Raw genomic sequence first — 12299 nt, 5'->3', positions numbered from 1 at the left:
TCAAAATTTGACATTTCAACATAGCCATTTGCAAGAAACAGACAACTTAAATGAAGTCTTTATTACAAAGCATTTATTGACATAAGACATCACTCCTCCATATCCATTCAAATGTCTTTCACATCGAGAATTAAGAGGATCAGCTAGTGTGAAATATTCCATGTAGAGGGTGAGATTGTTATACTGCTGTATGGCTGAGAACACTGGTCAGGATTCCTTCTGGTCAAAGAATCCGTGTGGGGTTGGTGGGGGTTTCTTTAGGATCGCGGGTTAGCTAGCGCACTTTTCCCAAGGCTGACAAAGACTTCACACAAGCCCAAAATACACACACAGTCACACACACAAACTTCCAATTAATTTTGATGAGGTCAGCTAAGAATTTTTTTTTTTGGTAATTTCCTAACACATTGCCCGTTTTGATGCAACGCTTCTCCAATATTTTTAAATAACCCGACCTTCACAGTAGAAAACTCTACCTGTATCTGCATGTAGCAGTGAAAAAAAGATTGGTAGGAAAAAAAATACTCAACATTGAGCTTCTTGATTTAAAAAAACAACAACAATGTAGTCAAAAAAAAAACAAAAAAAACTTAGTGTCCAATCACAGTTTAGTTGCGGAACGGACTTGGTGCGAGCCAGACAGGTGGCCTGGTCTATTTGACGATTGTTTGCGCGTTACGCCGCAGTCAGCAGCTCCTGAGCCCACGTGGCGATGGCAGAGGTCTTTTGTTGGAGCAGCTGCCATGTTGAGTTGGTGAAGGACAACGCGTGACCTCTCAGACACGAAACAGATACTTCACCACTGTGGCAGGCATAAAAAATAAAATAAAATAAAAATAAAAAATAAAAAAAATCAAATTGTTACTCAATATTGAGCTCAGTAATCAAAAGTTTGTATTGCTGCTGACTGTACTGACTTGCAGGAGTCCCGAAGGTCGGCCCACGCTTGTTGTATCAGCTTCATCAAAAACGCCGACACGGGCAAGATGCACTTTTGGTAGAGGATGACGAGCAGCGATTTCAGGTACGCCAAAGCGTCGTATACGCCCTCGGGCGTGTTCGTTTTCACCTGCGCACACAATCGTTTTCAGATCAATTGATTTTCAAATCCATTTTGGATGCAAAAAGGATTCCTGTGACGACGTCTGACCCATTCGATAAGCAGCGGGCCGTTTTCTTGGGCCCAGGTGATGGTGTGGTTGCGTTTTTCAGAGAGGACCTGGGCTGCCACTTTGCTTTTCTCCATGCCTTCTTCCAAGAGTACTTCCAAAGCCTGCACGCTCGCCGAGTAACAATATAGCATGTTCGTTTCCAGCCAACTAAACGCAAAACACACAACAGGGTTGCATCAAATCTAATTTCATGCAACTTCAAACTAATTCAATGCCTACGTCTGACTGCAATATACTGTTTTTAATTTAGCGTTGTCGATTACAATTTTTTATTGTAAATAACTCATTCCCGCCCAGCCATTTTCAGTGACGAAATCCCGTTCACTACCGGCTGTTTTACTGGATTTTGACTGATTTTGCAAAGCCCACAAAAAATTGTGTTCTATTGCTATAAAAACATGGAACCTACCAAAAGAAAGATTAGAGTCTCTTCTTTCATCAGAAAAGTAATGTATATTTGTATCAGTTTCAGTTTTGCAGCAATTGGCATATAGCTAAGTTTCATCATTATTCACATTCCTGGCGAAAACAATGACAAAAAGAGCTTGTTGCACCATGACCCTGGCTGATCTCTTATACTCTGCCACCTACTGGCCGTTTTTTGTAATAACTACAATTAATTTATGCGACCTTTTCGTGTCAGAAGCAGCATCAAAGCCTTCTGTATGCTGTAGCATTTAAAAAAAAAAAAAAAAAGTGTAAATACATATTTATACATTTTTGGGTTTGAATGAGTTAATAGCACAGTTTCCATAGTTAACTTGCCATTAATTATAAATTAAATTGCACATTATATCTATTTTCAAAGATATAATGAAATATATTTTTTTATTTTTTCATACTCAACATAAAAGTTAGGGCCGGGTTAAAAATAAAAAATAAAAAAAACAGAACAAATTTTCCTTTTCAAGCCAAATTCATAAAATCATGAATTGATTTAAATATTTTTTTCCACAAATTAACGAGTTACTGTCTCTGCAAAACTGACTTTGTAACTTAATATTTGTGGAGTTTTTAATCACGTCCTTGACATTTAAGAATTGGTGTTCCATAATTAATCGCTATTGGATTGAACTGAAGTGAATACAACTCAAATTGATTGAGGAAACTGGAATTGACACCCAGCTTTAATAAAAGTGGACAAATATGGTTTTATCTTCTAATCTCATTATACAGTAATTTTACAGTAAGTAGTTTTTGAAGCTACAGTACAGTTAGGGTTAAAAGGAGTGTTAAACTAAGTCATCAATTTGTGTTGAGGACATTTTCTGTCACTAGGTGGCATTAATGTTTCATGTTGGACATTGATGACAGAAACTACATTTTAACAATTGAATTAAAAAGGTTAATACCCCCACAACATTGTATTGAAATGCTTCTTCACGCCATTTAAGGCCTTAATTATAGCAAATCCCATTAAACCCGCGGAAACCCTGCATTATCATGCCTACAGATTTGATCAAGTCCATTGAACAGAACCTGAAGAAATCCCGAGGCCAATTCCCCGAACGCGAGTGAGGTGGTTTACCTGTAACCCCGTTTCGAGTAGACCGTAATTGTCCCCCACGCTTGCTGAGACACGCCCATAACACCCGAGCTGTTCAGATGTTTGGCTGTTGCAGAATCTGCGACACACAAAAATCGACCCAGTAATTAACTCACTTGCTCCCATTTTCACAGACGCAATCTCCTTCGCTCCCGCTGTTTTACTGGATTTGGACTGATTTTGCAAGGCCCACAGAATATTGTGTTCTATTGCTATAAATACATGGAAGCTACCAAAAGAAAGATTAAAGTCTCTTCTTTCATCAGGAAAAAAAATAAAAAAAATAAATAAAAAAAAGTATATTTCTATCTGTTTCTGTTTTGCTGCAATTAAGTTTCATCATTTTCACAAATCTATTTAGAATTGTAATTGAGCTTTTTTTTTTCAACATGGCACTGGTTGATCTCCTTTGCTCTGCTGCCACCTGCTGGCCGTTTGCGTAATAACTACCATTTCTGCAAGCGTTCTTAGCAGTTGGGATGCTTCTGTATGCTCTAGCATAAAAAACATATATACATATATACATACATATATATACATACATATACACACATACATATAAAAACGTCTTTAGGACCCTTTAAACATTAATAAAAAAATAAAAAATAAAAAAAAAACTTATTTATACGTTTTTGGGAGCAAATGAGTTAAAAACCCTCGAACGACATTTTGAAAACGTGTCATACCGGCGAAGGAGCCGTGAGATCGGACGTCCTGCACGATGAACCCGGCGACAAACACCAACAGGACCAAAAGCAGCTTGAACCAGGGGAAGCCGTCGCCACGCATCTTCACCTGCAGATTCTGCCAACAAAAACGTCAAACTTCTCAACTTGACCGGATGACATCGTTTTGAGCAAAACGTTTGGGACTCGGACGGACGAGCGACCTGACACAGATGAGTGCAGTAGCTAAGATCCTGAGACTGGCTGTTTTCCTTCAGCTCTTCGTTGGCCACCTTGAAAGATTGAATGGTTTCTTCCAGATTCTTCCGCAGCTGAACGGGAAAAGGGACGAGTCTTGTTAATCCCAAAACGAATGTGGACCTCATTAAGTGGGTTCACAGTTTTGGTACCTTGAGTGGGAGCGTATTCCAGCAGCCCAATAAGTGGTTCAGCAGCAGACTAAGGAGCACAATAGAAGACTCCGCCTTTTTAGTTCTTCATTCAACAATTGAGTCACAAAACGTGTGTATGCGTGTACGTTACCTGGACTGAGCTAAGTGTTTGCTGTAGAGCTGCCGCCACACTCCTAAACTCTGACTGTCCACACGCAAACACTCTGTCATACTGTTGAGCAGCTGAAAAGAAGAAGAAGAAAAAAAAAAAAAACACGAGGCGGCCGAGTGTCAATAATGTGCATGTTTCATTTTTACACTGTGGCGAAGTAAGACGTTTCCACAACGACGACGTCACCTCTTTCTTCATGTCTTCCGGGCAGTGCGGCGTGGCCCTCGACAGAAACGACGGCAGGTATGTGTGCAAGGTGCTCTCGGGTTTGCCTCCGAACGCTAAGGCCTTCAGGCGAGGGTAAAGGCGCCGCAGCTGGTTCTGGAGACTGCGCGTGTGCACACACAAAAAAAAAAAAAAAAAAAAAAAAAAAAAAAAAAAAAATAGACATGCTGTAAATGCTGTACCTTGATAATACTAGGGATGGGCGAGTACCAATGCCAGGTATCGGTATTGTGCCCATACCAGTATGGGCCACCCTCTTGTGGCCATTTTACAACCAGAAACTAGAAACAAGAAGAATTTTAAAAATGCCATTAATTTAATAAAATTTTAAGAAAAAATGCTTAGGTAATTCCTAAATTAATTATATTTTGTTTTGGTGATGGTGGTAGGGGTTATGTATCAAAAGTACTCATAGTATCTGCACTTGGGTTTAAAATAAAAGCTTCCTAGCTTGATATCGATTCATAAAAGCATATTTTATATATATATATATATATATATATATATATATATATATATATATATATATATATATATATATAAATAAATAAAAGAGCGGCACGATATTGGAAAAACATAGCGATATCGATATTATTGCGATATTTAACATGTACCTAAAGAAATCTCATTTTTATTACCTAATGACAGAAAAAAAAATTTCATGTGGCAAAATAAGCAACCTTAATGTAATCTTAGTTAATTAAGTCTTGATTATTTTCAACTACTGAATGGCGATGCACATTTTAGTTAGCATCTGACTGGTCAAATTCATATAAAAAGCATAAACTTCCATATAAAACTTATCGCATGCCTTTGCGATATGCATATTGCAAGGGCCAATATCTCGATATCGATTTTTTTTTATATATATTGTGCAGCCCTAATATATATATATATATATATATATATATATATATATATATATATATATATATATATATATATAAATCACAACAATTTCTTCCATTTACGAAAGGCCAGACTTACAATTACTTAAAAAACGATAACATTTGAACTTTCAATTAAAAATGTCTAAATAAAATATAAATAAGTACATTATTAAAAAAATATGAATGCATTTTAAAAATAATTAAATGAAGCAAAAAAAAGTTATCAAGTAAAAAATAATTATAGAAAAATTATATATACATAGTATTAAGTAACATAACAATAGCTGGTGTTGGGCCAAAATTTTGTACCTCCAAAATCATCACTTTTTTGGAGACCCCAGAAACGGCAGGTTTGTTCAACCATTAACATTGCATCATCAAAGAGTGCAAGCAATATTTCCAAGACTTCAGAATTGTCAGTAATTCGTAAAAATGACAATGTGTGAACTGATCAAAAATAAAGACTGAAACAAAACAAACGTATATGAAATTTGCCAAATTGCGATTTACGAGGTTTCGGCCCAATGCTGACGAAATATTAATATAATTGGTACTGTGTGAAGTTCTTAACTGAATAAAAAATTAATGAAAGTGAATCGTGCATCGAATCGATATCCATCCCTACTCTGTATCCCTGTCTACTCAGGAGTACTCGTACTGATATTTAAAGGGATACTTCACTTATTAGCCCATTAGAGCAATAAAAAGTTAATATTTTGTCTATAATTTGATACTTTATTATTTTTCATGTACAATTAATACTTTTAAAAAAACAATTTTGCCACTTGTTGTCGACTGAAAACGACATCACATGTGCTCAGTTAACCCAAATCACAGCTCACCTGTTTTCTAAGTTTGGTCATGTGACATTCACAAGCTGAGCTGTGATTGGTCACCTGAGCCCTGAGCACATTGTGATGTTATTTTCAGTTGACTAAGTTGCAAAATGTGTTTTAAAAGGTACTAATTGTACATGAAAAATAATGACAATATCACATAGACAAAATATTAACGTTTGACCGCAAAAAATGGCTAAATAAGTAAAGTACCCCTTTAAAAGAAACGTAAAAGAAATTGGTACTACACATTGCTTGAAAAATAATGCTAAATGTTTGATTGGAGTTGAGGAAGCATGTTTTTGTCATACAAGGAAACAATTTTGCACATTTCGTCATTTACCTTGACGGCAGGGCGTTCTTGGGCATGAAGGCAAAATCCAGCAAAGGAAAGAATTCTTTTGGACCCATGATGCCAAATCCTTTGGTCAGGTTTGCATGCAGGCTGTGGGGAAAAAAAAAAAAAAAAAAAAAGACGGCAAAAAACGTCAACGTGACAATGTCGGTCTTGTTATTCCAACAGGGAAAGACTGTCATATTCTGTATGTTGTTTTAAAAGGAAGTCGAGATTGTACGGACGAGCCGACTTAACTACTCTAATACAATGGCATTTTTGGTCGCACTCACTGGAGCAGCCTCTCCAGATAGGCGATGGCATACGACGACAGCGACTTGACTCCCAGGACAGGAAGCATGATACCGAGCCACACTGGAAAAACAATCAATCATCCTATTACACATTTTCCACTGAGGATCGCTTTCATTAACCAAGAACTATATTGCGCCATACAAAGCATGAAAATAGGGTAGCAGTTGCACTTTTGCTTCGCTAACATCAAGCCTTACTTCGGCAAATTGTTGCCAAAATAGGACAGAGGTTGAGTGTGTCTCATTGTGTGTCGAGGTCAAGTGAATGTTGATATCACCTTTGAGTCCCTGGCTCAGGTCATAAAATCCTGCTTGGCCCAGAGCCCACATGATGGTCAAACACTTGATGGGATGATTCTGCACTGAACGCAGCAACTCCAAATACTGAGCAGGAAACCAGTCAAGTGTTAGTGTTTGGCATTGCTTTTTCGATGAGCAAACTAGAAAAGCAGTAGATGACTATTATTTCAGACAGATGGTAATATGCTTCTTGCCTTGCTACACTTGGATCTGTTTGTTTGGTTGTTGTTTTTTTGCATCACATGATGCAACGCTTCTATGCTGGGTTCTCATGATCTGCAGCACAATACTGTCCAGAGGATATTTGTGGGATTCAAAATGTATTTTTGAACTTCTCATATTACGTCCATGACCAACAACAAGAATGGATTAATGTGTATTCATCTCATTGGGAACCCAACATTGTGTTTGTCATTACAGTGATACCTCGGCTGACGAACGCTTTAGCTCACGAACTTTTCGCCTCACGAACATTAAATTCGCGAGAATTTAGTCTCTGCTGACGAACTACTTTTCGGCGGACGAACCAAACCACGCGGTCGAACAGCACCACGGTGGCAGCCACGAGAAGCTGACGCACGCTCACGGCGTCCCAGTTCGTCACCCCCTTTCTTTTAGTGCGGACGCGGTTTGTGTTTGATAGACATTTTGAGTGTACTTTTGCTATTATGGGACCGAAAAAGACCCCACCACAGGCTAGTGTTAAGCCTAATGCTTACCAGCGAGGGACGGCGATTCGGCGGCGCGTTTGCATTGTAGTCAATGGAGTTCGCGCCACTAAAAAAAGCGAAAGTGCCATCACGTACCTCAAAAAAGGAGAAAATCGTGCCACGGCTGTTTAGTCCCAGGAAAGAGGTGAAAGTAGTTGGCGGCGCTCACTTTTTGTTGACTCGCTAAAGTGCTCCACTTCCTTGTTCACCAAGGGACACACCTCCTCCGCTCCGGTGAGCACGAAAGTGCGAATGAGCGACAACCATTCCATAAACACTCTACGCGGTGAAACGCTCGCGAATGAAGTAAGTCTACCATTGCTACTATCCTTAAGAACTACCATCACACAGTAAAATAAAACGACTTTATTATACAGTACAATTCATTTCTTTAATTACAATACAATAGCACATTTATTATACATAAAATAAGGTATATTTTTGTGTAGTTTTAAGGCTTATTTAGCAGAAAATTATGTTTTATAGGGACCTGGGAACGGATTATTCTCATTTTAATGGTTTCTTATGGGAAATAAATGTTCGTAAGAAGAACTTTTCGGCTTACACACACTCTCTGGGAACCAATTATGTTCGTGAGCCGAGGTATCACTGTACGTGCGTACTGAATAGTGTACAGTAATTTACTATATATACAGAATTATGTGTCTAAAAGAACTTTGCGCACTGGTATCAGTCTGGGAAAAAAACATGGGTTTAGAAGTAAAAATAAATACATTAAACGGTTCCAGCCTGCTTTGCACTCCGACTCACCTCGGACAAGTTCTGAGTTGCCAGTTTGGGTTTGTCTTGCAGGACTGCTTGAATGCAAACTCGGTATCCGTGTAGTGGTTCTCCTGGCAGCAGGGGAAGAACATTGTCACTCAGATGTCAAAATGAAATCATCCCAATTAAGAACTTATATTATATATATTTTAGGGATGCACGATAATGCTATTTTCAACCGATACCGATAAACCAATAATTTAGAAGTGCCGATGTCGATAACCGATAAGTAAGCCGATAATTGTTTGCAAAATTAACTTGAATGCAAATATACTTTTGAGTCCTACTAAAAGTCCAACAAATACATTGAAACATTGTATAAACTTTGCACAATGTTTCAATGTATGTAAAGCACCATGAAGCTGAATTTTATTGATATGATCCACAACCACAACAGATGGATCAACGTGGCATGTGTATAATTATTGCTGGATTTCTGTATTATCTCGTGTATCTCTATGAAATGAAATTGCCGATAATTATCGGCAGATTTCTCTATTATCTGTTTTATCTGTTTGACGTCAAATTGGTCGATAATTGCCGATAATTATCGGCCACCGATATTATCGTGCATCCCTAATATATTTTAGAATGTTTTTTTTCCTTAACTCATTCAAATCCAAAAACGTATAAATATGTTTAATACGTTGTCCTTACCTACCAAAAATGAATTTATACGTTTTTTTTATGTTTTTCTATGTTAGGCCACACAGAAGGCTATGATGCAGCTTCTGACCTGAAGAGGTCGCTTAAAGCAATGGTAGTTATCACCAAAAAAAGGCCAGCAGGCGGCAGCAGAGTATAAGAGATCAACCAGGGCCATGTTAAAACAAGCTCTTTTTCCCAGTGTTTTCAACAGGTTTGTGAATAATGATGAAACTTAGCTAATTCTAATGCTAGTTGCTGCAAAACTGAAACACTTTTATTTTAACTTATAAAATAAGAGACTAATATTTCTTTTGGTAGGTTCCATGTTTTTTATAGCAATAGAACACAATATTCTGTGGGCATGACAAAATCAGTCAAAATCCAGTTGCTTCAGTGAAAATAGCTGGGAGTGAATGAGTTAAAATTGCATGAAATTAATGGCAATTTTCGCAAACTTTTCTAATCACAATAAATTTCAATGCTAGATATTGAAAATATTTGTTTTTTCCAGTTGAGTATCTTTGTCATTATTTGATCAATTATTTAATATAATGCAAATTAGGGGGGGGGGGGGGGGGATCGCTATCGCAATATATTGTTGCGCTCTCTGTTGCAATATTCAATTTCCTTTTTATGGGCATTTGTTAGCTTTTTCAGTCACATATCGTGATATATTGCTAAATTTATTTTGAAAATATATAAAAAAATCGTAGATATCGTGTATCGTGATATTATCAATATCGTGAGCCAAATATCGTCACAGTATCGAATCGTGGGTTACCCGTATCGTCCCACCGCTAGTGCAAACATATTCTGATTCCATGTTAACAGATATTCCAGTCATGTTTAGGCAAATAACTATTGTTTTAAGGCTCAAGCCACATCCCCTACCTGACTGCCTCTGCAGTTCTCGGAGCATGGTGTAAATACAGTGGTCGAAGAAATCCGGCATGGAGTCACTGCAATTGGCCAAAATGCCCTTGATGACGCCCTTCAGCTCCTTGCTCGCAAGACAGTACGGGTAATCTGTGGACCAAACATACAAAAAAGATGCATGAAAATACAGCTGCTTGTACAAAAAAAGCAGGGTGATTTTGTTTTTTGGGGGGGTAAAGAGGACCCACCATGAGCATAACTGCTGAGGGTCGGCTCCACCACCGGCGCCGTCAGCTTGTGGTTGAGGTACCCGGCCAGGTCTTTGGACCACACAGACGGGTTTTTGGGGAACAGTGACTGACTCTTAGCCAGCTGCTCTTTCAGATCAGCGACGTCCAGCTGGTGACAGACAGCGGCAGACATCAATGGCACGCATCCAACAAAGAAGCGTTCAGGCAAAAGCTCGACTGGGATTCAGCATGTGATCGGGTGCCTCGCAGCAAATTTCTTCTGCTGCTTCATATGAAAATGGGCCACAAAAGTCGACTTTATCCAAAAACCATCTTAGAGAGAAGATGTATTTTAAGATAACTTTTCAAAATGGCAGTCTGACCTCCATAAAAAAAAAAAAAAAGCAGTCAAAATGGCAACTGAGCTTACTGACCGCTTTAAAGGCAGCTTCCAGCGTCCTGTGAGTAGCCATGGTGGGCGTGTTTTTGGGTGACGACTTCTTGGACGAGGACTTCTTATTTGGAGGCTGACTCGGCGGAACCTGCTCTTTGTTCTGTTTCTTCTGGACCTTGTCAAAGGCTTCAAACAAAGTGTCCGACATCACTGAGGGCTCTGTGGGGGCACAAGGCAGCGAACGATGATTGGATCGCTGCAGATGCCATCAACACTTCCCAACAACAATACGTCCTACTGTGCTTAGTTTATCGTCATCAAAGTGTTGCAGGTCCAGCCCCTTTTTTGCGGCCTCCCCGCACAATACTGAGCTGATCCTCTCCAGCCATAATAACTTTCGTAATGAATTGGTATTATTCAGGACAAGACACATGCGGCACAAATTATGCACACAAGCTTATTTATCAGTTAGGATTTAGGGGAAAAAAGTCCAGATCCAATCACACAAAAGGTTCCATTGCACCCGTGTGGCACTTGTGATCGACGGGACTCTACATCATGCAGACGAACTGACTTTACAGGGGTAACCCTAAACATACATTTGCTGCAGCACACAGTCCCACCCGCAATCTCGAGAGGTGGTAAAGTATAATATGCTACGTGCCTGTATAGAATCATTAACAGTATTAAAAGTGGTCTTATTTTGTTTTCTAAGACCTGACATTTCATGTTAATACTTAACCAAATATGTGGAACCTGTCCAGGACAAAATAATTACTGTTTGGAAGAGAAAGCAGTTGAAGCATTTTGGCGATGATCAGCAAGGTAATTTTCGGGTAGGCGTGGTGACAAAAAAAAAAAAAAAAAGACACAACAGCATTCATAATCGTCCTGACAAGTTGGCAGAAGCAATTAACGTCTGAAACCATACTTTACAACAAACTCGCAATGATGACGTTGCCGCTGTTGACACATCGTGTCGACGCTAACCGCAGAGTCCAGACGTGGAGCAAGACCCTTACACATTACGAAATGAAGGCAAAAGGCAACAAGTCAAGTACTGTTTCGAAAGTAAAACGTTCACTTAGAAAAGAAACAGGGAATTTTAAAAAAGGTACTGGGCGATGCTAAGCTAACTGGCTAGCTAGTTAGTTAGTAAGCTAGCTGACTAATTTGCTCGCGCACATCTTTAACACTGATATTCCGTGGTGTATACAGTTTGGTTTTGATTTAATTTAGTATGCAATTACACACGAATCTTCGGACTTCCATTCGAGCTAAGACGGCGAACCAAAAGGGAGCAAAGTGGGCCGCCGTGTTGACTTACGTCTGGGCAGGTTGGACTCCCCGAGAGCTTTCCTGTTCCCCGAGCTGCCTTTCTTTTCCGTCGAGTTTTTCCCACCCACCGCGCTACTTTTCTTGCCTTTCCTCACCACCTCCCATTTGCCCACCGCACCATTACTCGAGGCCATGTTTTTGGTCCCTATCAGATGTTCGGTTTGGTCCGCGACAGTCCTCGCTGCACAGGCTGTCACTTAACGAAAAGAGGTTGGGGAAGCGCAAGGAGCTGTGGTTATTTGAACGTCAACGTGCCACGTCTCTTTACGTATATGACGTCATCACGCAGCTGTCGGCTCAGCAATGACGCCGATGTCCATTACAAATCATTTTAAAAAGATGTCTTTGCATAAATGCATAATATAATGTAATTGTTTATATGGTGAATAAAGTTGTAGGGAAGCAAACGTAAAAAATATATAGGCCTAATAAAAGTTTGACAAGTGACAAAATAAGATTTTACTCTTATTACTG

At 39.0% G+C, this 12299-nt stretch overlaps 1 protein-coding gene across 1 annotated transcript; it reads right to left on the bottom strand.

The window, feature by feature from the left end:
* Positions 1–46: 46 nt before the first annotated feature.
* On the bottom strand, positions 47–12056 carry tmem214 (transmembrane protein 214). Its single transcript, XM_077511073.1, has 17 exons — positions 11815–12056; positions 10528–10706; positions 10112–10262; positions 9879–10013; positions 8328–8410; positions 6825–6930; positions 6526–6607; positions 6242–6343; positions 4134–4275; positions 3927–4018; positions 3794–3842; positions 3608–3715; positions 3405–3522; positions 2701–2797; positions 1151–1319; positions 918–1069; positions 47–802 (listed from the first exon to the last, which is right to left on the bottom strand). Exons 1-17 carry the CDS (start codon positions 11957–11959, stop codon positions 676–678), a joined length of 2037 nt encoding a protein of 678 aa, XP_077367199.1. The 5' UTR covers positions 11960–12056; the 3' UTR covers positions 47–675.
* Between the last annotated feature and the right edge of the window lie 243 nt (positions 12057–12299).

This window comes from Festucalex cinctus, chromosome 21, assembly GCF_051991245.1.
Source record: "Festucalex cinctus isolate MCC-2025b chromosome 21, RoL_Fcin_1.0, whole genome shotgun sequence".
NCBI lineage: Eukaryota > Metazoa > Chordata > Actinopteri > Syngnathiformes > Syngnathidae > Festucalex > Festucalex cinctus.
This window is presented reverse-complemented; position numbering and strand designations above follow the sequence as displayed.